The sequence below is a fragment of the Alosa alosa genome, chromosome 18 (genome assembly GCF_017589495.1).
Source record: "Alosa alosa isolate M-15738 ecotype Scorff River chromosome 18, AALO_Geno_1.1, whole genome shotgun sequence".
Taxonomy (NCBI): Eukaryota; Metazoa; Chordata; class Actinopteri; order Clupeiformes; family Clupeidae; genus Alosa; species Alosa alosa.
The window spans coordinates 27591899-27616583 of NC_063206.1; the positions used below are offsets into that span (position 1 = coordinate 27591899).

At 42.1% G+C, this 24685-nt stretch overlaps 1 protein-coding gene across 2 annotated transcripts in view; it reads right to left on the reverse strand.

Annotated features, from left to right (window-relative positions):
• Positions 1-4696: 4696 nt before the first annotated feature.
• Positions 4697-24685, reverse strand: part of LOC125311826 (cGMP-dependent protein kinase 1-like) — a gene marked incomplete in the record, with an annotated part of 81312 nt that continues 61323 nt past the window's right edge. For both annotated transcript variants that reach the window (XM_048270181.1, XM_048270180.1), the window contains 9 exon segments: positions 4697-6795; positions 7017-7083; positions 7647-7709; positions 8052-8174; positions 9858-10021; positions 11219-11360; positions 11642-11731; positions 17095-17234; positions 17735-17831. In XM_048270181.1, coding sequence (XP_048126138.1) covers positions 6697-6795; positions 7017-7083; positions 7647-7709; positions 8052-8174; positions 9858-10021; positions 11219-11360; positions 11642-11731; positions 17095-17234; positions 17735-17831 — 985 coding nt within the window.

Sequence of the window (24685 nt, forward strand, 5' to 3'; positions counted from 1 at the left end):
TTCTTCATCCCCGCCCCCACTTCTCTCTCTCTCGCTCTCTCTCCTTCTGCACACACACACACACACACACACACACACAGAGAGAACTGAAGACTGTCTTTCCCAATGCGCTTGTGTGTGCATGCACGCGCGCATGTTTAGTGAGTGAGTGGTAAACCATTACAAAGGCGGGGAAAGGAATTTCAGAGATAGATGTTGTGCGCGAGACGGAACGCATGAGAGGGAGAGAGAGAGAGAAAGTTTACCTTGTCCACTTAAATTCTCACTACCGAAGCCACCCCTTTCGAAAACGTAATTTGCACTCCAATTACCCCGGTGTTGTTATGCACTCACCTTCGCGGCAAGCTGAGTGACAAGTTGTTATCGTTCAGTTCTCAGTTCGGGGAGGGCTATCCCATTTGCGGTCGCTGGCGTACAATGTCCAAATTTCAGCACTTTTCAGCAGCCCTGCTTCTCTCCCATCCAGTGCTGTGGGCTATCCATTCTTAACTTATTTAGTCTAGAGTTCTATAGTAGAGGTGTAGTTTGGTGGCATGTTGAAACTTGTTTTACCTGATATGCAAATACACTCACTGCCTTGTCATTGTCATCTTCCATTGAGTGATCAGGGGAACATTTGCTACTCTCTATGGTGTTCGCGCGATTGCGCGTTGTTGATTGCGCACGGCGCATTTCAGCCCTCTACAAACACATGGCTAAGATGAGGTGGCCAACGAGTCGGCACGAGCAAAGAGTTTGAAATGTAAAGCCTTGACTCACAGTGACCCGCTCACTGTTAGCAAATGGCCTGTATAAATATGGTATGTACGGATTTTCTGCTTCGTGATTGTTACTCACAGCCGCCTACGTGCGCTTTTTCACGCAGATTGACCGTTCACACTCGGAGACAAGCACATCTAACCGCAGAAACATGCGATTATACGCTTTAGGTCCCTGTTTAATAACCTAGTGAGCAATTTCTGTCGGGCTACTGTTATATACGTGGCATTATCAAGACAATTATTTTGAATATAAAGACAAGTGTGGTAAATGTCCATTACATTGTTTATGCAAGCTGCCATTTCATGGTAAATCTTTTTATTTGGATTTGATATGAAAATGAGAAAATGGATGAATAGGATGTCAAGTCTGAGTAATGGTTATGGTATTTGGCAGAGGCTTTTGTCCAAAGTTAGTAATTATAGTTTTATAGACACAATAGTTTTAAAGCCTAAAAATAAAGTTGAAAAGCCCACATTAAGCATAATAATAATAGTACTAACAACAACAATATATAATAATAGCAATATCAAATAGCAACAATGAAAATAAACAACAAACCATCGCGCTGCAGGATAATTAATTAAGTGGAAGGAACCTCAGGAATCACTGAGGAAGACTCTTGACTGTGACCTCTTAGCGTCAATGGATTTTGTCGGCACAGCAGACACTCATCAGAGGACTGCAGTGGGCGAGAAGGGACGGAGAGCTGGGTTATGTATTTAAAATAGCAAGGTGCAGATCCAGTAAGTGTTCTGAGGAAATTGAATGTAATGCGGACTGCTATAGGAAACCAAAGAAAAATAACTAACAGAGGGATTACATGTGTCAAATGCAAACAGTTGGCAAAGTTGGCATCTGGAACAGGTGCAGTCTTCACAATACTGTCTTTACTCCCAATGAACTTCGGTCCTGTATCAGGAAAGACTCTCTGGCGCCATCTAGTGCTGGTGATAAAAAGAGCTCGACGTGAACTCGTCCTGTGAATGATGCAATAGGGACGTGTGAAGGAGGGGGGGTGCACATTGATGGGTAGTACTTGAACCCCTGGACTGGTTAATCGGTCAGTTCAAGGGCTCACTCTATATAATTAAGATGCAGTTGTTTAGTGGCCCTATGCAGTCTGAAGTCCTCTACTTTTGTGGACATCCTGTTTAAGAACCGTGTCCCTTTCATTTCAACACACACACACACACACAAACATGCATGGAAAAGTAACTAGTGTTTATTTCTGCATTTATAAAGTTTACACCAGGCACTGTGCAAGGGTAGCTACCAAAACATGGCTTAGGTGGACAAACAGTATGATGAGAGAAAGTAAATACAAGGATTCTGTTTCAGGGAATAAGGATAAAGTTCCTGCAGTTTGCCATTGCCTAGATTGCTAGATTCGCCATTTAGGGACTGTTCGTTATTTATAAACGGGGCCAACGGAGGGGTTTTGAGTGATTCAATCTAAAATTGCATGACCCTCCTCTGCCTGCTTGAATATTATCAACGACCCTCCAGCAGCATTTTCAAAATATACATGACCCTCACAGGCCAATTGTCGATCCCTAACACTCACGTCTATAAGCACTAAACTATGACAACACATCAACTTAGGCTACCGTTCTTAAACCAACCTCTGCTTTCTGATCTTACACATCACACTTTACCAAGATGGTGGCCATTTCAGTAGATTTACTCACTAACATCATTGTGGAAACACAATAAGCATGAAAACTAAATGCACACTTCCTGCAACTGCATTTGCCTACTTGAAATAAGTTACTCCTCTAGTAAGTTCACATGAAATAAAACAATAAAACAATAAAACATTGAGACCATTCAACAAAGCACACTGGGTAATAACAAATTCAACACATGAACTTGTTGCTATGGACTCGTCTCTAGGCTTCCTCAGTCATTGTAAAGCTGCCGAAGCTGAACATTATCCAAAACTCAATTTCTCAGACGAGCGTCAATTTGTGAGCTTGCTATACACTCCTTCCTTCTCAAATGACTTTGAAAAGGCCGTTTGCACAATTTCACAAATAATCACAGGGACCGAAAAATACCTAACATGCCAACTTTTTCCGGGTTTATCATTTTAACTTTTCCCCGCTGTCTTGCCGTTTTAATATTTTCCCGTAGAATATCCCATATTACTGTAATACTCTCATAACATTAGTCCTGCATTCTGGCCTGTCTCTGTGTTGTCCTGTTGTTACCCTAGCCTGGCTAGCGCCACCACTTCTCAATGAGACGTGGTCTGGGAACCAAACGTTCATTTTCTCGTATTTGAAAACAATGCCCAGATCCGTTTATTGGATGCCACGGATGTCTATCAAATGCGTCTGTACATAGCTCATCATCGTCTTGCTTTCCCACCTGTTCTGTGATTGGTTCCCTATCTCAGGCGAAAAATTGCTCCATGGTCTCCAGGCTGCCTTAGCACCTCTTGCCCTTCCAGTGAAACAGATGTATTCAAATCATCATTTTGCTTGCTTGAATGCGAACTCAGAGTGATGTTAACATCGGCCTATTTAAGTTAACGACGTGGTTGTAGTGAGAGCACGATTCATTACGCTTGCAGTGTTTGGCCAGAGGCTAAGATCACGTAAGCACCTGCCAGGCTACTCAGCTACGAGTAGACAAAGAATTCCCCCTGTATATTCACTCCAAGTTGGCCTACCATAACTTAGCAACACGTAGACCATAAACTGGCTATTTATATGACCAATGTATTTCTTCAACTTTATGAAGCAGAATTACGCACTGCTACTTGGAACGAAACACATTTGTGTTGGCAGGAGAGAGAATGACAGCGATTAACAAATTTCACTTGTTGCTGGTTACTAATAAATAGGGCCTACTATATCTTTTTTTGCAAACAACAAAAACAGAAAGGATGGAGACAGCAAAGCTAGAGATGGGCAGGACGTTATATGGCCACAGAAATCAACAATCAAACAAGCCACTTTGATTTGTTGCTGGTTTCATTAATTCAAAAGATGGGTGACCCCCCCTCCTAGACCAAAAAAGTTAGGTGACCCTCCCCTCAACAAAGAATAAAAATACATGACCCTCCCCTATTTTCCTCCGGTGGCCCCGTTTATAAATAACGAACAGTCCCTTACATCAAAATCCCAAGTCAAATTGAACAGTACTTACACATTTTGTCTTGAATAATTGCAGACAATGTGTTAAGACAGCCTAATCGTCATGCTTGAGAGCATGCTTAATCCTTACTGTTTGTCTATATATCTAAAATGTTTTAGACATTGCCGACCATGATAAAACAAGTAAGAATGTATGTTGTTTTTATAATCCTATAGGTAGAACCAGAAGATCATCACACATCTCACACATAAGGTTCTAGGCCATACTGGCATTCTCTGCATTTGAAAAAAATATACAGTAACAACAGAATGAAAGATGCACAGGGTGATAAGGTCTAGATGTGTCCCCCCCCCTCAAACTGAAATGAAATGATGAAATGCTATGTGTGGGACATATCTCCTTGTTCTGCTTTCAATCTGCATATCATCACTGCTGACTCCTCGTTGATTGGTATTAATCATTAAAGACAGTCCACATCTATGGTTCCACCATCATTTGGACTAAGAGCACACACTACTGTAGGGTGTAAAAGACTGGGCTCTGGAGAATGTAGGGGACAGTCCTCAGGTTTTACCATTGGCCGAAAGGGGATGTTGACGGCTGGACAGAGGAGAGCACCTCAATGCAGCCAGGCAAGGCATAATCAAAGTTGTCAAACACAACTCTCATATTTCTACAAACTGAACCCATGTGAAGGATGGCATGGAGCCCAACAGAGCCTCTCATAGTGTTTATCTACTATTTACTTTTGCATTATGTTCATATCACACTAGGCCTGATTGTGCAAACTAAGATATACTGGAGGCTGTTAAAGGAAATTCACCTGATCATGTTTGGTTTGTCACTTTTTGTTTATTACACAAAGGAAGAGGGGAAACCAATAGAAATAAATGAAAAATAAATAAATATATATTTGGAGTTGATGGTTGGGCTGCAGCTCTATAAGGTGTGTTGGTGTAGGAAGGTGTTTTGGGGAGTCATGCCATTTGTATTAAGGCACTTGATTTAACACTGATGGTAGATGGGTGGAAGTGTGCTGGATGGATGGGTTGTGAGTGACCCTGCAGTGACCTTAACCCAGCTTACAGTTTTTCACTGTAATCACAAACAAAATTCACAGGGATTAGGTTTAAGGCCAAAAGTACTTTCTAACCAACTGACCATGCATGACCAGCTGTAACCTAGTTAATCATTTCATCCCAGGTGAGCATACTTGATCACAATAAAAAGCCTTACACAACACTACTGATGTCATATTCCAGTACAGGTGCAGCAGGTCTTTAAGTCACATAGGTGATCACAGGTATATACCCAATACTCACAGGTATTCTGGTTGGTAACTGCAATCATACGATTGCAGATGAAATTACACAAAGAAATATGCTGCCATTGTCTGCTATTGACAGTCAAGATTTTTGTCATGGTCCGAGATAGCTTCAACAAACATTAGCACGAAGGCTACTATCAATAACAGCCGTGTTGAAATATTTACATAATGTCTCTGTGCAACACCCGGAAGTGGCCTAAAGGAATGGTAGCGTTGGACGCTCCTCTGGACGCTGTCCTGTGGAGCGTAGGTTAGCAGAGGAACAGTAGGTTGGCTGCGCTTCCACAGCCACACAAACCACTGCAGTCAGAAAATGACGGTGGGAAATATGAAGACTGTGGCTACAGAAGGGCTCTCTGAGAAATAAAATGAATAAATTTCTATTTGAGAGGCACACGTGTTCTATTTGTGGGGCTGTGATTCGGCACAGCATATGCTCATCCACAACGCCTACATAACTGCAGAACTACGAGAGAGAGAGAGAAAGAAAGTGAGAAAGAAAAAGAGAGAAAGAAAGTAAGAAAGAAAAAGAGAGAAAGTCAGAGAATGCTGGGATTGTATGTGACAAAAGCTTCTTTTGCAGATGGGTCATCCATGAAAATGTAAGGTCAGTCAAAATAAAATATGTCCCTTAATCTTGAAGTAAACTTAAAAGAAATACAAACAAAACCATCCTTGTACTTTTTGTCTTTTCTTTTTCATTTAAGAGATAAATACTACTACGCTATGTAAGTGAGTGTTTGCACACGAGTTGGAGTGTTTATATGTGGCTATGTACATGTGCCATATGCATGACTAAATTAAGAGCAACAACATTCAGGTCTGTCTACAGCTCTCCTCTCCTGATAGGCTGGATGAGCTTGGACATACAGTGATTTGAGCCAATGAGCATTTAGCTTTTTGGACACTCAGGCATCGTTTTTTCACAGAGATTGGTGCATGAACCAGTGTTCCAACCAGTCAGAGGCCGTCATGGGAGACATGCACGAGGTCCTTATGAGTCAACCCCTACCCACCCTATCCTGACCTACAGTAAATAGCGTCCACACAAAAATATCTAAATAGAACACACATAAACACATACTGTCCATTCACGCAAATTAAGTCAATGTAAGTCTTTCTCTCCCGAACATACATTTGCAAACATTCCCACACATACTTTTTGCAGTCACACTCTTTGATAGGCATCGCTTATATTTGAGCTACGTTTGGAGTTTGTGTGTGTGTCTGTCTGTTTGTTTGTGTGAACAAGCCCTGAAATCCCACTTGAGCTCTCTCCCAGTGCGAAGACATATTGGTGGCCTCATCCTAGACCTATTCCTATCATATGACTGCCTCTAAGACCTTGAACCAAGACCACACTGTAACAGTGTCTGTGTGTGTGTGTGTGTGTGTGTGTGTGTGTGTGTGTGTGTGTGTGTGTGTGTGTGTGTGTGTGTGGTTGTGTGTGTGTGTGCATATATGTAGTTGGATTTAGTCTTTCAGTCTGTCTGTGTATGGTGGGTTCAGAAATCCATGTCCCAGCCTGAGTTGTCATCAGGTGGGGGTTCCTCGTTGTCTTCTGGGAAACTGTCAAAGTTACTTGTGTCCGTTGGTGAGGTTACCTGGGTAACAGACATGGAAGAGACAGAGTTCCATCATTTATCTGAGTACTTGCAGAAACATCAAATCTGTCAATTGATGAGGTTTAGTCAGTGTACGGTATAACATATCTCACATTAATAATCAAAGACTCAATGGGGTCTGTTTAACGTTTTTGCTCAGCTCAGATGATATTTGTCATGTAGTGGTGTTTTTGGTGTTTCCCAGGTTTCTGTGCACTCACGTTGGGGATGATGGGAGGGGAGAGGGTGCCTTTCCGTAGACCGTCCCAGTTAAAGCCCTCGAACCATCTGTTGTGGAAAATCATGAGAACAATAGCCATGACTTCACTGTCGCCAGTCATAAACCATCCTCTTAACAGAATACAGGTGCATCTCAAAAAATGAGAATATCATGCAAAAGTCCATTGCCCTGCCCAGACTGAGAGATTAAAGGCTCAGGAAACCATTACCGGTGTTTTGATTAGCTGTTTAGAGCTCTTCTCAGGTTGACATTTTTGTATAATAAGTTCTTTATTCTAATATTTTGAGATCCTAGATTTTTGATTTTCATGAGACGTAAACTGTTATCATCAAGATTAGAACAATCAAGATTAAAACCAAAAAAGGCTTCAAATATTTCACTTTATGTGTAATGAATCTAGATTATATGAACGTTTCCCATTTTTGAAATAAATTACGGACTTTTACATGATATTCTATTTTGTTGAAATGCACCTGTACTGAGACATCACACACCATCACACCTAAATAGCCCCAAGAACACATGCAGTATTTGCAGTATTTGCAAAATTGTTGTGGTTAATGTTGTTGATAAATCAGTGACAAATACAAGGTGATTTTGTAACACTTACTTGTGCTTTTGGATGTCCTTGACACCATTTTTCAAGTTTCCCAGTCTTTCAGACGGATTGTCCCTGAAAGCAGGTTGATCAGATTATTGACAATAACGCATCAGATTAATGACAATAACGCATCAGATTATTGACAATAACCCATCGGATTAATGACAATAACGTATCAAATTAATGACAATAACGCATCAGATTAATGACAATAACACATTGGATTAATGACAATAATGCATCGTATTAATGACAATAATGCATCGTATTAATGACAATATTACATCAAATTAATGACAATAACGCATCAGATTAATGACAACAATAGATCAGATGTATGACAATAACACATTGTCACTCAATTGGATTGGGAAACGGGACATAGAGGGTTAAGTGGAGCATGTTCAGTCTAACCTGCATAGCTTTTTGATGAGGTTGGCAGCATTCTTTGTGATCTTCTTTGGGAATTCAATCATGTCAATGCCTCTTAGGATGATGTTGTAAGTCTTCATGGGATCCGGTCCAGAGAATGGAGGACTGCATTTCAAAAGTATCAAAATACGAGACAGGTTTCTCACAACTTTTCCAATATTGAATTCCCAACTGTCTGATGAGTTGTCCAAGAGCTACTTTCAAACTGCGGTGAGCCTGAGGAAAAGGCTTGGCTGTACAAACTTGATAATTACACTACTAATACACACAACAACTTTTGTCTGAATTCTTGTCTGAAATCTGAAATGTGTTTCAGAAGCACAACAAAAACTGGGCACTCTCCATCTCCAAAAAGCTTTTCTGTGGATACAATGCTGGCTTATCATGGAGTTACAAAAACACAGCATTTCCCCATCAATAACCCTTCATGGAACCTGACATACAACCTAACATTCACTGAATTTCCCATAAGTGCGTACGATGTGACTATTAGGCCTGTTCATGAGCCTATAGTCAGGGATACTCAAGCACAGGACACTGCTAAGACAGAGATTCTTAAATAAGCAAGCCATCCATTCCATCAGTACTGCATAATCCAGCATAGACTCATTCTGTGTGCATTCAATTGGATGTACAGGCTATGGTGTGCCCATTTGAGTTTGTGCAGGACATTCCAAATTTGACAAATCTGTTGTGACGCTTTCACATACAAAGCGATTTGGGCTGTACTAGCCACTCGGTCCAACAAAAAAAAAATGGTATTTCTCAAAAGCACTTCATGGTCAAGTCTAGCAATATTGAACTTTGACCCTGGCACAGGTGCAAGCTTGATGAGTGGCATACTAGTCTTTGCCATGAGATTTCCTGGGTTTCTCACCCAAAACACGGGGAAATGTCAACATTCGTCCCCCAACGTTAGAAGGGTTGCAGTATTAGTCCGTTTTGCAATTGCAAGCTTGTGGATTGGTCAGCTAATAATGTAGCCAAGCCAGTACTTTAAAAGTACTTTATTCATGTCTAACAACAGCCTATATTAATTTGGTCAACTTTATACAGCCCCAAAAAGGCTAAAGTTCTGTAATCAATGCCCCTGTGCACTGTCATTCTCTCTCCTGCGCAAACAAAATGTGTGCGTTCCAAGTAGCCTAGTGCGTAATTCTTCTTCATAAAGTTAAACAAATGCATTTGGTTATTTTAGAGAGAAATATAAATAGCCTGTCATGCAGTTTATGGGCTACAGTGCAGAGTTGGGAAGTTATAGTAGGCCAACTTAGAGTGAATATACAAACAGGGGGGATTCTTTCCCTACTCGTAGCGGAGTAGCCTGATGGCTGGCCGGTACGCACAGTGCGTATGGCTGTACATTATGCAGGCGCCATTGAATCGTGCTCTCACGACAACCACACCATCATCTTAAACAGGCTCACTCTAAGGTCGCTTTCAAGCAAACAAAACGATGCTTTGAAAACATCTGTTTCACTGGAAAGGCAAGGTGGTAGCAACAGCACAACTGTACAGAGACTGACAGGTCCGATGGCAGAGCTAATGGTATGAGATAGTTCAAATACGGGATATTTTACGGGAAAATATTAAAATGGGAAGACAGCATGGTTAAAAAGTTAAGATACGTGAGAAACACGGAAAAAAACGGGAGGTTTGACATCTATGGTCTTTGCTAACCACAGCGACACACCATCACTGAGGTGATCCAGCCATTGGAATTAATGTATTTCAGAGCGCAGTAGTGTCATGGTCTGCATTGTGTCTGAGGCCCCCTTTAGTGCTTACCTCCCGGTGAGCAGCTCGTACATGAGGATGCCCAGGGACCAGTAGTCCGCTGAGATGTCATGGCCCTTGTTCAGGATGATCTCTGGAGCTACATACTCCGGCGTACCACAGAACGTCCATGTCTTCTTCCCAAAGCCAATCTTTTTGGCAAAGCCAAAGTCCACCTGTCCACAACAGAACCAGCTCAGACTTCCCTCTAGTTCAGGGGTTGTATATCTTTATACAGTTTTGCTCACCCATTTTGGAACATTTTCAAACAAACATCAAAATAACAATGTAACTTCAAGGTCAGATAAAGGTACCCTGGAAATCCCTGGAGTTCTCGTGAGAGCACAATTTGAATTGTCTCTGCGAGACACTCTGGCAATGAGTAATGATGCACGTTACTTTTACCCCTTGCATCGCGAGGAACCAATCACATCGGTGTATCTGATATAGCCGGGCCAGAGGCCAGCTAAACAGATGACGACAGTGCTGCAATGAATCAGTCAGTAAACATTGGTCATAGTGTTATCCGATTGCGTCGAAGTTCGGAATCAGTCAGTAAACATTGGTCGTAGTGTTATCCAATTGGGTGCAGTGAGATTTTCAAATGCATACTTGATGCTGCCCCTCGAGTTGGGCCATTACATTAGTCATGGTCAGACCCTTAATCTTTCTAGATTAGGGTCTGGATTTTCCGGGCTAAGATATAGAGGGTGTCAGACTCATATTGGGAAGTGGGCCGGACTTGTTGGAATGAGACATTGTCACTGTCATTCTCATGATCATTATAATTTGTCTGCCTGGGTATCAGATTGCTGTTTGATGATATACTCCTTTATTGCACCCACGTCTTACAAGCAAACAAGACACAAAGTTTTATCATGTACTGCTGGCATACCTGTACCCTGCTCTCTCTTTCTTGAAATGCCCTACCTTCCATATCTTTCTCTTTTTCACCAGCATCTCTAACTCACTAAGGGCCACTGTGTAACACTGGGGTACTGTGGACTGACGTTATAATAATGTTGTACTCACTGTAAAACAGTTTGCCTATGGGGACAATAAAGTATCTAACTAACTAATATGGCTATGCCAACATACTGTAATTGTCGGTGCAGCAAACCGCATTTTTCCTTTACTGCATCTTTGTTCCTGAGGATGGTTTGCAATGCTGTGTTTAATGAATTAATCATAACATAGAGATATTGCTTATTACACATAGTTAGTGACAACTGGATGTGAATATCTCTCTCTCTCTCTCTCTCTCTTCTTTTTCCTTTTCCCTTCCTACCCAAAACATCTGGCCACCAGGCTGTGTTTCTGATGCCCCTGATTCTGAGTGAAGTCTGGGGACAAGAGGATGAGTCCTCACTCACTAGTTTAGCATAGCCTCTGTGGTCCAGTATCAGGTTCTCTGGTTTGAGGTCTCTGTAGATAATGCCTTTGGAATGCAGATAAGCGAAAGCCTCCACCACACACGCCGTGTAGAAACGGGTGGTGGCGTCCTCGAATGAACCTCTGGATCAAACAGACGACACAGACGAATACTGTTAGTGACGGGAAAGAGATTCCTGAAGGCTCTGAAACAATACCTTACATGATTCTAATGTAACAATACAAAACAAACACTTTAAGTTTAGTGTGTATTGAAGTAAAATACAGGTCATCTGTCCCTTACAGTGGGTTCTATATATGTAAAATAACCAATTCATTTTAACTATGAAAATTTGTGAATAAGGCTCTCATGTTATGATGTCGTTGTTTAATGATATTAGAATAGGATGTGTCTTTCTTCTCACCGATCTCTGAGAATGGTCCACAGTTCTCCTCCCAGACACGCCTCCATGAGCATGTACAGGTATTTACTATCCTTGAACGTCCTGTGCAGTCTGGAAAGAAATGGCAGATTTACAGTCAGATGTGTACACAATAACTTCCAATTATACAAGTGCTATTTCAAGAAAAAGTCCTTGTATATGGCTCTAGAGGCATTTCTTAGTAAAAGTTGGGAACAGGACTTTTTATCATAATTAACATGTGCTGAATCCAACTAGCCCTGTTCCCAAGCAGAAGAGTTTTTGACCATCTAATTAGCATAAACAAAATGGCTGCCAAAATGGCAATTTTGGGCACTTTCTTTGGATGGGCATCATTATACCATGTAAATAAATTAATATTGTTCACATCTGTGCATCTCAGAAATCTCCCGTTGGCAATAAATAAAAAGTAAAGGCTATGAAAAATCTAAAAATGCCAAAAAAAAAAAACTATTATTATACTAATTAGCCTTATTATCACATTGTGAAGCATGCTCTTGACTATGTTTACGGTCCTCTTTGGCAAAGAGCCTGGCTTCATTGGTAAACATCTTCGTGGTGGGTGGACACATGTTTGGAGTTTAAAATCATTGGAGTTCCATTGAACTAATCACGAACAACCGTTAACTAACAAGCGAGCATCATATCTTTGATTCCAAATGGGAAAGATGGCCAGCAGTCATATGTTTCATTTGATTAGATTATTTTAGATTAGATTTACCTTCATTGTCATTGTGCAGAGTACTAAAAATTGTATGTGCAGTATGTACAGTATAAAGATCAGTAGAATATTGCTATGTTTAAGTGTAATTACAGTATGTACATTTATAAATATAAATAAAATACTATGGGTGGGATAGGGCCAAAATGTTTGCCTCCTTGTTGTTCCTGTGAAGGTTGGCATCGACATGAACACCTCAACAGGCACAGGCAAGGAGGTACCTGGGGGGGGGGGCATACCAGTTGCCATACCATACTGTGACACAGTTGGTGAGGATGCTCTCCTCAGCGGTAGAGGTTTAGAAGTTCACCAGGATCTGAGGAGAGAGGTTGTGTTCTTTAGTCTCCTCAGGAAGAAGAGATGCTGGTGAGCCTTCTTGATCAAGGTAGAGGTGTTGAGGGTCCAAGAGAGGTCCACAGAGATGTGGACACCCAGAAACATGAACTGGTGACATACTCCACCTCAGTCCTGTTGATGAGGATGGGGCTTTGTGTGCTAGCTTTTGACTTCCAGAAGTCCACAATGAGGTCTTTGGTCCTCTTGGTGTTGAGAGCCAGGTTGTTGTCGGTGCTCCGCGATGTTAGGTGCTGGACCTCCTCCCTGCAGGCTGTCTCATCATTGTTGCTGATCAGAGCAATCACCGTAGTGTTGTCTGCAAACTTGACAATGGTGTTAGAGCCATGTACAGGTATGCAGTTGTAGGTGAAGAGGGAGTAAAGGAGGGCTCAGCACACGCCGGTGTGGTGTTCAGGTTGAGGATTGAGTGGGTGAGGATATCTAATCTAACAGACTGCGGTCTGTTGGTTAGGAAGTCCAGAATCTTGTTTCAGAGGGAGGTATTGATGCCCAGTTCACTGAGTTTGGTGATCAGTTTGGAGGGGATAATGGTGTTGAATGCTGAACTGAAGTCAATGAACAGCATTCTCACATAGTTGTTGCTATTGTCAAGGAGGGACAGGGCAGAGTGAATTGCCGTAAAGATGGCATCCTCTGTGCTCCTGTTCTGGCAAATTCTCTTGAATCTACCTCTGGGTACAAATAAAGTAACTTGAACTTGCATTAGTTATAAAGTTATTCATCTAGCTATTAATTCACAGGACATTCAATCATTTTACTAACACAAAGGTTATGAAGAAATATGGGTAACACTTTATGGTAAAGGTACTGTACATGAATTATCATGAATTCATGCATGAATTAATTCATGATTTATGCATTATTCCATCCCTTTATATCCTAGGAATCATCAGGAATTTACATGAATTCATATACTCTCGTTCATGATGACCTCATGTATGAACAACACATCAACTAAAGCATTAGGTGTGATGGGTATATCAGTATGATTTATGATTTGTGGCCCCTCAACTGAAGTAGTGAATAATGACATGTGTTTAGAGAACTCCTAAGTTATGTTCAAATCAGAATTTGAGCAGTGATGACCACATTTTTGGCAGAAAAATAAATAGTCATGATCATGCTTAATACATCATAATTCATAATGATGTGCCCACCGTATCTATTACTTTAGTAATGTGTTCATGTATGTGGTCACAAATGCCAAACTATGAACTCAGTAAATTCCTGATGATTAATTAGATATTAATGAATGAAGTAATACATAAATCATAAATTAATTCATGCATGAATTCATGATAATTCATGTACCCTTACCGTAAAGTGTTACCGAAATGGGTAAAGTGAAACCGAAAAAGGCCTATGTAACTTACTCCGAGACTACATACATTACCAACCTAATTCCTTCAATTATGTAAAATGTAATGTAAATCAGGTTTTATGGCCAAGTATATTTGCATATACAAGGAATTTGGTCTCTGAATTTATCCCATCTGTGAATTAGTGAACACACAGGTCACACATTGAAGCACACATTAACCTGGAGCAATGAGCTGCTTTGCTACAGTGATGCTCGGGGAGCAGTGAGGGGTTAGGTGCTTGCTCAAGGGCACTTCAGCCGTGGATGTGGGCATGGGAGAGTATGCCCACATCCACGGCTGAAGTGCTCAACCTTTCCAGCACCCACATTTTTCCTACTGGTCGGGGATCGAACCGGCAACCCTTTGGTTTCAAGCCCGAAGCCCTAACCAGTAGGCCACAATTTTAAACTTTACATTTCATCACTACACATCTTTCTTGACCCTCAAAAAACACAAGTCTCATTCATCAAATACCATGTGCCTGCTCAGTTATAAAATTTTAACAATTACAAGGTTTTTTTCAGGTAATTAGCATAGGCATAATAATAGATATTTTTTTCTTTTTTTCACAGCCTGTATCCTTGATCTATTGGCCAAGGGAGATTTCTGTGAACAATATGAATTAATTTATATGGTATAATGACATCCGCCCAAAGAAAGTGCCCAAAATCGCCATTTTGGCAACCATTTTGTTTATGCTAATTAGATGGTGATAAACTCAAAATTCAGCTTGGGAACAGGGCTAGTTGGATTCAGCACACCTTAATTATGTTAAAAAGCCCTGTTCCCAACTTTTACTAAAAAATGCCTCTAGAAAGCACATATCTCAAAAATATCACCTGTCTAAATATATTAGCTGCAACGTGTAGAAACCGCATAGCTGTGTTGTAAACAAAATAATATTAATTTTCCTTTCAAAACGTTTTATTAAGACCGGCGCGCAGCGAAGAGGCGGTCATATTGGTTTAGTCAGTTTTTTTTTTTTTTCTTTTTCGCATGTCCAAATTTCCGTCAAGGATTCCCGGGACACTGTAAGACCGGGGTACACGAAACTTGGTGGGCATGTAACCCCACATGGATAGCATGGAACCTCCTTTTTTCGTTTTGATCTGTAGCCCCCCTGCTGGACTGGACCCCCCGAAAGGAGGGTAGGGCAGACACAGTTTTCTGTGAATATCTCAAGAACCGTAGGGTTTAGGAGGACCATTTTGTTTTGTATGTTGATCTCAAAGGGCCATGTCAACCCATTCCATAACCATTCATTTCATGTATAGCACCACCTAGTTAAACACAAAAAAGTAAAAATGAGGTGTTGTAATCGCAGGTATCTGTGACCTAACATAGTCAAAACTGCACAAAATTGGAAGTGTAGGATCATTATGACACCCTCTGAATGCACGCCAAGTTTTGTGGAATTCCGTTCATGGGGGGCCATACAATTAATTAATTTATGTTACTACAGTATACACCAACTGGCCTGTAGGTGCCCGGAGACAGTTTTCTGTGAATATCTCGAGAACCGTAGGGCCTAGGAGATCCACCTTTTTTTTGTATGTTGGTCTTAAGGGGGCATGTCAACCCATCCCATTACCACTTATTTCATGTATAGCGCCACCTAGTTAAAAATTAAAAAGCAAAAAATTAGGTGTTGTAATCACAATATCTCTGGCTGACATGGTCAAAACAAACTCCGAATGCATGCCAAGTTTCGTGGACTTTCGTTCATGGGGGGCCTTAATAAAAATAATTTATGTGTACATTTAGTGACCGTACACCAACAAGGATTCCCGGGACACTGAAAGACCGGGGTACACGAAACTTGGTGGGCATGTAACCCCACATGGATAGCATGGAACCATCGCTTTTCATTTTGATCTGTAGCCCAGCGAGGGGGCTGGACTGGACCCCGAAAAGGAGGGTAGGGCAGACACAGTTTTCTGTGAATATCTTGAGAACCGTAGGGCCTAGGATGACCAATTTTTTGCGTATGTTTGCCTCCAGGGGTCATGTAAACCCATTCCATATGCACACATGTGCATAAACAGATACACACGCACACACATACATTCACAGTAATCCTACGTATGACATACTCACACAGTAGACATATATACGCATGCATGCACATGCACACACACAGGCACATAAACAGGCAAACACACAAGCACATGCACATGCACGCACACACACCCACCCACACACCCACACACACATAAACATAAACATGTACACGCACACATGCACACAATTCAAGAATTTCTCAGAATTATGAACAGGCAAGATGGGGGTGGGGTTGTATATTACATGTGAAATCTATGAACTAATCATGTTTTGGTACTTGTTGTCTAGCAGATACCAGTGAGAATTAAGTGTGCATAATGCAATTCAGTGAGACAGTTAGAATCATATATGCCTTTCAGCGTGACTTATTTTTGTGGAAAACATGTGCTGGACTGGGAGGCGGGAATATTATGTAGCATCTAGCATCTATGTTATCATCTAGTTTTTATGTGCATCATCCTTGCAGATGAAGAAGACATGAATAAATAGGGATCAAATAATAATAAACGTAAATGTGTTTATTGTCAAATGTTATGCTGTTATGTGACTTATGTTTATAAATATTAATTAGTTAAGATACAGAAGCATAATAACAGTCTCACTTTCTCATTAGTAGTCTAAATATTCCCACATTTTCCTACGCTATGACAGCTATTTCCACAACTATGCATAAAGCTCCCTCATGATAAATGGAAGATTACAGACTGAGGAAAACGATGTGGCGCCTCTACTTACTTCAGGGCATCTCTTAACTCAGTGCCAGAGTTCAGGCGAACGGGTGAGGATCTTGTGTTAAGCAGACTGTAATATGTCAGCTGCCACATATTTCTATCACACTGCACGCCTGTTCTGTGTCACAGAATTAAAATATTTGTTTGCAAGGTGCGAGGTCTAGGAGCGAGGAGTGTGTTGGATGTGGGGTCTGCAGTGGTCACCTGACGATGAAGTCGGAGTGAGCCTCCTGCATGATGAGCTTCTCGGAGCGGATGTGCTCCTGCTGCCGCGTGTCCACTATGTGGCGCTTCTTCAGGATCTTCATAGCAAACGTCTTGGACTCGTCACTCTTTAGCTGAACCTGGAAAATGAGAGAGAGAGAGAGAGAGAGAGAGAAAGAGAGAAAGAGAGGAGACAGAGAGAGACAGGGAGAGAGAGAAGAGACAGAGACAGAGAGAGACAGTGAGAAAAAGAGAGAGAGGGAAAGAGAGAGAGATATTTTAATTTATTGAAACAACATCACTGCCTATTTAATGAATCAATCTTCAAACTAGAGACATGACTACCTATTTACTGAATCAATCTTCAAACCATGACATCACCAACACCATCGTATCACATGATACATGATTTCATCCAGTACAGGCATCCTATTAGATTTGCATGTTACACCCTCAGTATTACCCTCAGTATATAAGAGAACAAAAAACAGATAGATAAAGAAAGAAAGAGAGAAAGAAAGAGCACTGTGTTTACTTAGAAAGAAAGATCACTCTGTTGGTGATTAAAAAACTAAAAACTGCAGATATCTGCAGATGACGTACCATGGAGGGCTTTCTAAGAAGTCTCTGGTTTACTTACCAGCTCCACTCGGCCGAAACCTCCGACCCCGAGCGTGTCGATGATGTTAAAGTCGGCGAGGTTGATGCTGAAGAAGAAGGCGTTCTCCACCTCGTACCTGCAGGACAACAGACGCAAGAGAGGAAAGCATTTGAGAGAGGCCGCCTTCGAGAGAGAGGAGGACACAGCCTTCTCCTGCTCCCTCTCTCTATCGTCCCCAAAGCACACTCGCATTCTCATTTTGCTCCAAATCCCGCGAGAAAAGCACACTCATCCGGATTAGCAGCCAGCTCCGATCCAAAAGCTCCTCTATGGCTACTCAAGACACACTTGATGTCCAAACTGTCTCCTCTCCTCCACTACCGGCCCATGCAGCTATTTATAGCCACTGCTACTCCTTGAGCATTGATGTAGTGGAGCCTGCAGGTTGTCACTATTAATATACGGGAGGTGTGTCTGTGTGTTTGTGTGTGTGTGTGAGTGTTTGTATCTGTGTGTGTATGTGTTTAAGTGTGTTTGTGTGTGTGCAGGCATGATTGAATGTGTGTACACGTTTCTATGTGTGTGCGTGTGTGCATGTGTGTGTGTGTGTGTGTGTGTGTGTGTGTGTGTGTGCGTGCGTGTGTGTGTAGAAACAAGAGTCCAGTCACTGGTTACTGTTTACTCAGGGCATGCTGATCTGGGTGCTTTCATCAGCAGAATGCCCCAGTGCTGTGTTGTTGACAGTACACATGACACATGGCAGAGTTAAAGAATTCAAGGACCATGTGCCACAACACGGAGGGGGTTTGTTTATAAAACTTGGACAACAGCTCTACTCGGGCCAATAACTCTTGCGGTCAACCGCGTTAGCCTCTTCCTCAACAAAAAGCACATCAAAGTGCCTGTGGGCATAAAACGAGCCTATTACAACGCACTGATTTGGACAGTAGTGAGGTCACAAGGATTTCTGGGAAATGTGCGTGTGTGGCATGGTATTTAGAAGTGTCAAGCTTAACAACATCTTCTGATACATTGCTTACGCCTACATGTATAATAACTCTGCCCATCGAGCTCCGTTTGGATTAACCATGCTTGTGTGTGTGTATGTGTGTGTGTGTGTGTGTGTGTGTGTGTGTGTGTGTGTGTGTGTGTGTGTGTGTGTGTGTGTGTGTGTGCGCGCACGTGCCTCAATATGTGTGTCTGAATATATGTGTGTAAATGTGTGTGTGTGTGTGTGTATGTGTGTGTGTGCCCGAGTGTGCACGGGTGAGTGTGATCTTTCTAGGTCAGCTATGCTGTTGGATTGTGTCCTGTGGTGGGATAACCTGTCCTCGCTCGTGTAGGAGAGCTCATCAGGACAACAGCCTCTCCCGGCCAAGGCTGACCACAAACAGCACTGCTGACCAGAGGAATGAGGACGCAGGCCAGCCGCTGAGCACACACACACACACACACACACTTATACACACATATAGCATATGAGCAACAAGACCTCTCTTAACCAGGTCTCAAAGTGAATCATACACTTTCACACACACACACACACACACACACACAAACACACACACACACACACACACACACACACACACACACACACACACATACACACACACACACACACACACACACACACACACACACACACACACACACACACACACACACACACATACACACACACACACACACACACACACACAGATGTATACACACATATACTGTTTGGTGAGCAACAGGACCCCTCCCAATCATCCACTATGAATGGAAGTGAATAAGAGAGGAGTCTAGCCTCAACACAAGCTGTCTTCATACACCATGCTGTTGAGTGTGTGTGTGTGTGTGTATGTGTGTGTGTGTGTTTTTCTAGTTTGTGTGAAGGGATCAGTATTTTTCCATGGCAAAACATAATGAAGAAATACCTCATTCTAAGATGCGCTGAAAAAGTATGTTTTGTATACTTGATGGTTCTATAAATTAAAAAAAAGAAGGGAAGGGAAATTTGAGGGGATTTTTAAATGCCTGTGTTCTTAAAGGAACCGTATGTACGATTGTGGCCAAAACTGGTACTGCAATCACTTTCAAATTACTGTAGAGCAGGATCCCCTCCCCCCCCCCCTGACTGGCAGAGCTGGCAACCCGGATGCCGAAATACTACTGACTTTGTGATTAGTAGATAGGTGGAGGGTGGCACATCAGGCCAAAACACAACATGACAACATCAACATCAGTTGAGGGCTGCAACTTCACTTTTTAAATGACAATATCCTGACCGGACTACTGTTTTCAGTGATATAAGTATTTCAAATGAACATGATTTCTTAATGTCAAGTGACATCAGGGCCATTTTATGATGAATTGAAATACATTTCTTACATACGGTTCCTTTAAATTAAGTGTTTTGTGCTAATTTTAGCATATATTTGACATATGTTACATTTTAACTTTACTAGGGACAAATACCACAGCCTTATGTTTGTGTAGAAAACTGTAAGAGTAACAGCCGTGTCTTGTATTTTAAGTTAAGAATGTCATTAAGATGTCAACTTAAGTAGATCTCAGTCCAAACCTTTGTCAAAGTATAACTGATTTTGGCCAAGATTGCACTATCAAAAGTATACGAACCAAAACAAAGGGTTAATCATTGTTGAAATGTTAGCATACTTGAGATTTTTTTTTCAGGGTCTGTACTGTTTATGTCTGTGGTATGGTGTTATTACCCATTTACATTCCTATATCCATACCACCGGTCCACTGAAGGGGCCAGCCAAACCAGAGGGACAGCGAAACGGCCCAGCTGAACTATATGTTTTTTTTTCTTTAAAGTTGAATATGTTAAACAGCTACTCAAAGCTTGCTGACCACAGACAATTGATCCTTTAACTTACAGCATATGTTAAAGACAACACAAATGTTTCTGTCGTCTTTGAATTTGTCTAAAAAATATATTATTTCTCAATGTTTAAAATTTACATTAGGCATTGTCTTTTGATAATTCCTAACACTTCCAACACAACGCCATTGGATCTCATTATAATACCCTAACACACCACTAGAGGGTAGCAGACAACCATATTTAAAATGAATGAAAAACCCCTTTCAGGATATGGGGTACCCACTCTCTTTGAATCTGTTATAATGTAGGTTTCCAATCTTTTTCATTTTCTTTGCATTGCTCAACCTCAGACAGAGAGCTTCCTGTGCTCCTAGCCAATAGCTCTCTATCCTCAGGCTACAGTCCTTCAGCCTTTGGAACTTACACTTTTTTGTATAAATTAGTTGTCACCAGTTTTCTGTTCTGTTTTTTCTTCTGTTTTCAGTTTTCTAATCACCAACAGTCTCAGAGCAAAAACAATTAGCTGTTCTTTATCTATCCATCTCCATCTCTCTCTCTCTCTCTCTCTCTCTCTCTTGCCTCTCTCTCTCCTCCTCTCTGTGTTTCCTGAGTAGAATACACTATTCTCAGATCCTCATGAAATAGTCTAGGATGCTCCTTGAGACTCAGATCTCTCAACATCTAAATGTCAACTTGCTAAGAGGCTACGCCAGCTTGTACGCCACAGTGATCATAGTGATTTGTACTATACTTTACTAAAGGGTAGACTGTTAGCTAAACCTGATTATTGTTTGCATTATTCCAGGAAAGCACTGAAGTGGTAATATTTAGTGCTCATTCCAGTGATATAACAACTAACCTATAACATGAAGGACAAACACTCCAACGTAAAGCACGTATGTAGATTTGCAAGTGAAGTCCATGTCCATGTAAGTGCATACTCCCATGAGCATTTCACTGTCAAAGACCTGTGTGTGTGTGTGTGTGTGTGTGTGTGTGCGTGTTACTGAATGCATATGTGTCCTCGGCAGCTTGCTGATGGGCCCATATAGTAGGGTCTTGACCCCCCATCTCTCTCTCCCTGAACCCATCTGACAGCTCCAGAGCTCCAGGGCTGTGGGACTCCCTCCCAGTCCAGGGCCAGGGCCCTCTGATGGGCCACAGCTGCTAGGAGAGCCCCCTGCATGCTTCCCCCAGGAGTGGCCACAGCTGGGAGCATCTAATCGCTTACTTCTGATTGAGTCGAAGATGCACTGAACTGAGTATGCTCCAGTTAGCTAGCTATTACAGTGTGGCTTAAGGATGGGTGCTTGTACGTATATGTATACACACACACACACACACACACACACACACACACACACACACACACACACACACACACAAATGTCCTAGTTTTCAGGAAACTTAATTCACTTCTTTAGAAACTTTGCCTGCCTATAAATGATTTACCTCTAACAGGCTGATTTAAAATTCTCTTTAATTCGGCCATTGTGACTGTAACTGTGAAACAGCAGATGCTTATAACAGCTGCTTTGACAGCGCGAGACAAAACAAATAAGCAAATTGCTGCTCTCTCAGACGAGGACACATCACAATGCACATCCCATAGCAGCCAATTAAAAATGAGCTTCCTCCACTGTGATTGTAATGGAGATTTGTTATTATGGTCTGGGTTCAGTTGAAGCAAAGCAGTGGGGATAGGAGGCTGTGTGTGTGTGTGTGTGTGTGTGTGTGTGTGTGTGTGTGTGTGTGTGTGTGTGTGTGTGTGTGTGTGTGTGTGTGTGTGTGTGTGTAAAGTGTAACAGAGACGTATCTTTATAACACTGACAGGAGAATGTCCCTTTGAAGTGACGAAGAGAGGAGGATGACAGATGCTGTGGATTAGCAGAGGAGAAAGAGAGGAGAGAGGGGAGAGGGGGAGGAGAGAGAGAGGAGATAGGGGAGAGATGGAGGGAGAGAGAGGAGAGGGAGGGAGAGAGAGAGAGAGGAGAGAAAGAGAGGAGAGAGGGGAGAGAGGGAGGAGAGAGAGAGGAGAGAGGGAGGAGAGGAGAGGAGTATAAGTATATATACTCTTTTGATCCCGTGAGGGAAATGAGGAGAGAGAAGAGAGGAGAGAGGAGGGAGGGAGAGGGGAGAGGAGAGGGAGAGAGAGAGAGAGAGGAGGGAGGGAGAGAGGGGAAAGCAGCCTTAAAAGCTCTATTAAAAAGCCTGCTTCTGGGCAATTTCAAAAGAGGATGCCTCATCTATACTGAACACATACCGCTTTCAAACCTTCAACTTGCTCAGCAAAACGGAATACACAGCCAACTGCTCTACTGTAGATGGAGGAGAGGTTGGTCCAGTGGGACAGTACTGTCCAGAGCTCATGTCCGACTGGTGCAATATGGCCACTGTGCCTTTACCCTAAACATCAACTCTCTCCAAACACACACACACACACACACACACACACACACACACACACACACACACACACACACACACCCTCCCTGAACCCCTAGGCTCCCCGAGGTCTCTGGTTACTCTCGCCTCTCTTGAATTTCCCCTTGGGGATCAATAAAGTATCTATCTATCTATCTATCTATCTCTGCGGCCCTTCTGCTGAGCTTATAGCAGAGTTCAGTTTCTAATCACCTTACACGACCCCTGAGGAAGCGCAGCACTAATGCTCTTACTTGATGCCTTCACAAAGGACACAATGAACTTCTATGAGAAGACAGACAAGTGAGAAGACAGACTATTAGAACATACACACACACACACACACACACACACACACACACAGAGTGCCTTTCTCTTCACACACACAACAGAGACACAATAGACCTCCACAGGTGACAACAGACCCAGATTAGTACAGTCCTGAATAGAACCCAGACTAGCCATGGCACACAAAGGTGAAACGTCAAAAGTGAAAGGTCAAAGGTGAAAAGTCAGGATCAGTCCCTCAGGTCACACCTATCATCACCTTCAGCTACGATGACACACAGCTGAACTGACCGTGAAGGACAAGCCCGGGGTCACACACATCACATCTGGAGATTAGAGATTAGCTCTGGCCTTGACAGGGTGCCAAGTCAAACATCAGCTGAAGCTACCACCACCACCTTCCTCAATGTCAGCTAAGCGTCTCTCTCTCTCTTTCCTCTCTCTCTCTCTCTCTCTCTCTCTCTATCCCTCTCTCTCTCTTTCTCAAGCTCACACACTGTGTCATCATCATGACTGACACCTCTCCCCAGTGGACCGTCCCCTGCTACCACTGTCTCTCCCTCTTAGGCAGGGATCACATTGGCCATCGGCAAGCGGCAGCGGCAAGTGTAACGCTCAGACCATAATAAGTTCTATCTCGTTCCTATGGTAACACAAATGGTTTGCCTTAACTGACAATTGAATACGTTCGCGTTGCACTTTGAAAGTTGAACCAAGTTCAGATAGATAGATAGATAGATAGATACTTTATTGATCCCCAAGGGGAAATTCAAGGTCTCAGTAGCATACAGACATCACACACAACATGCACTTACAGCAGAAATGGTAAACATAAAGTATAAACATATAACTAAACTCCACTGTACAATAGAGACAGTAGAAGATCCTAACTAAACTAAATACTAAATATACTATATAAATTAAATAAAAAAATCTACAGTGTGCTTGAGGGTGATTTATGACAACGCTCAGATTGTTCAACGCTAGCGTTACGCCAGTAAATGCTGCTAAAAAAAAAAGTTGTGATGTTGTGTGGTGATTGGTGATTGTGAAATTGCAATGTGCTGTTTGCTAATGAGATGTCACATGCCATCTCATCTGCTTGACTGGGAAAAAGAAAACACACTACGCAGGGAGTCTGAATCTCTGTACATGTGATCTCTGTCCACTTAAATGAGATTCACCATTAACCTCAACACTAACCAGGGGAACCCAACCATATGGTGCACTCAGAAAGATGGACAGGAGGCAATGTAGGAAATAGACACACACACACACACACACACACACACACACACACACACACACACACACACACACACACACACACACACACTTAATTCAGAAAGGGCCCAAAGAGCTGGACCATCTGTGTGTCTATATTCAAACGCACACATACAGAGTGTGGTAGTAGTGTAGGTAGATTGTGCTGCATGAGAGAG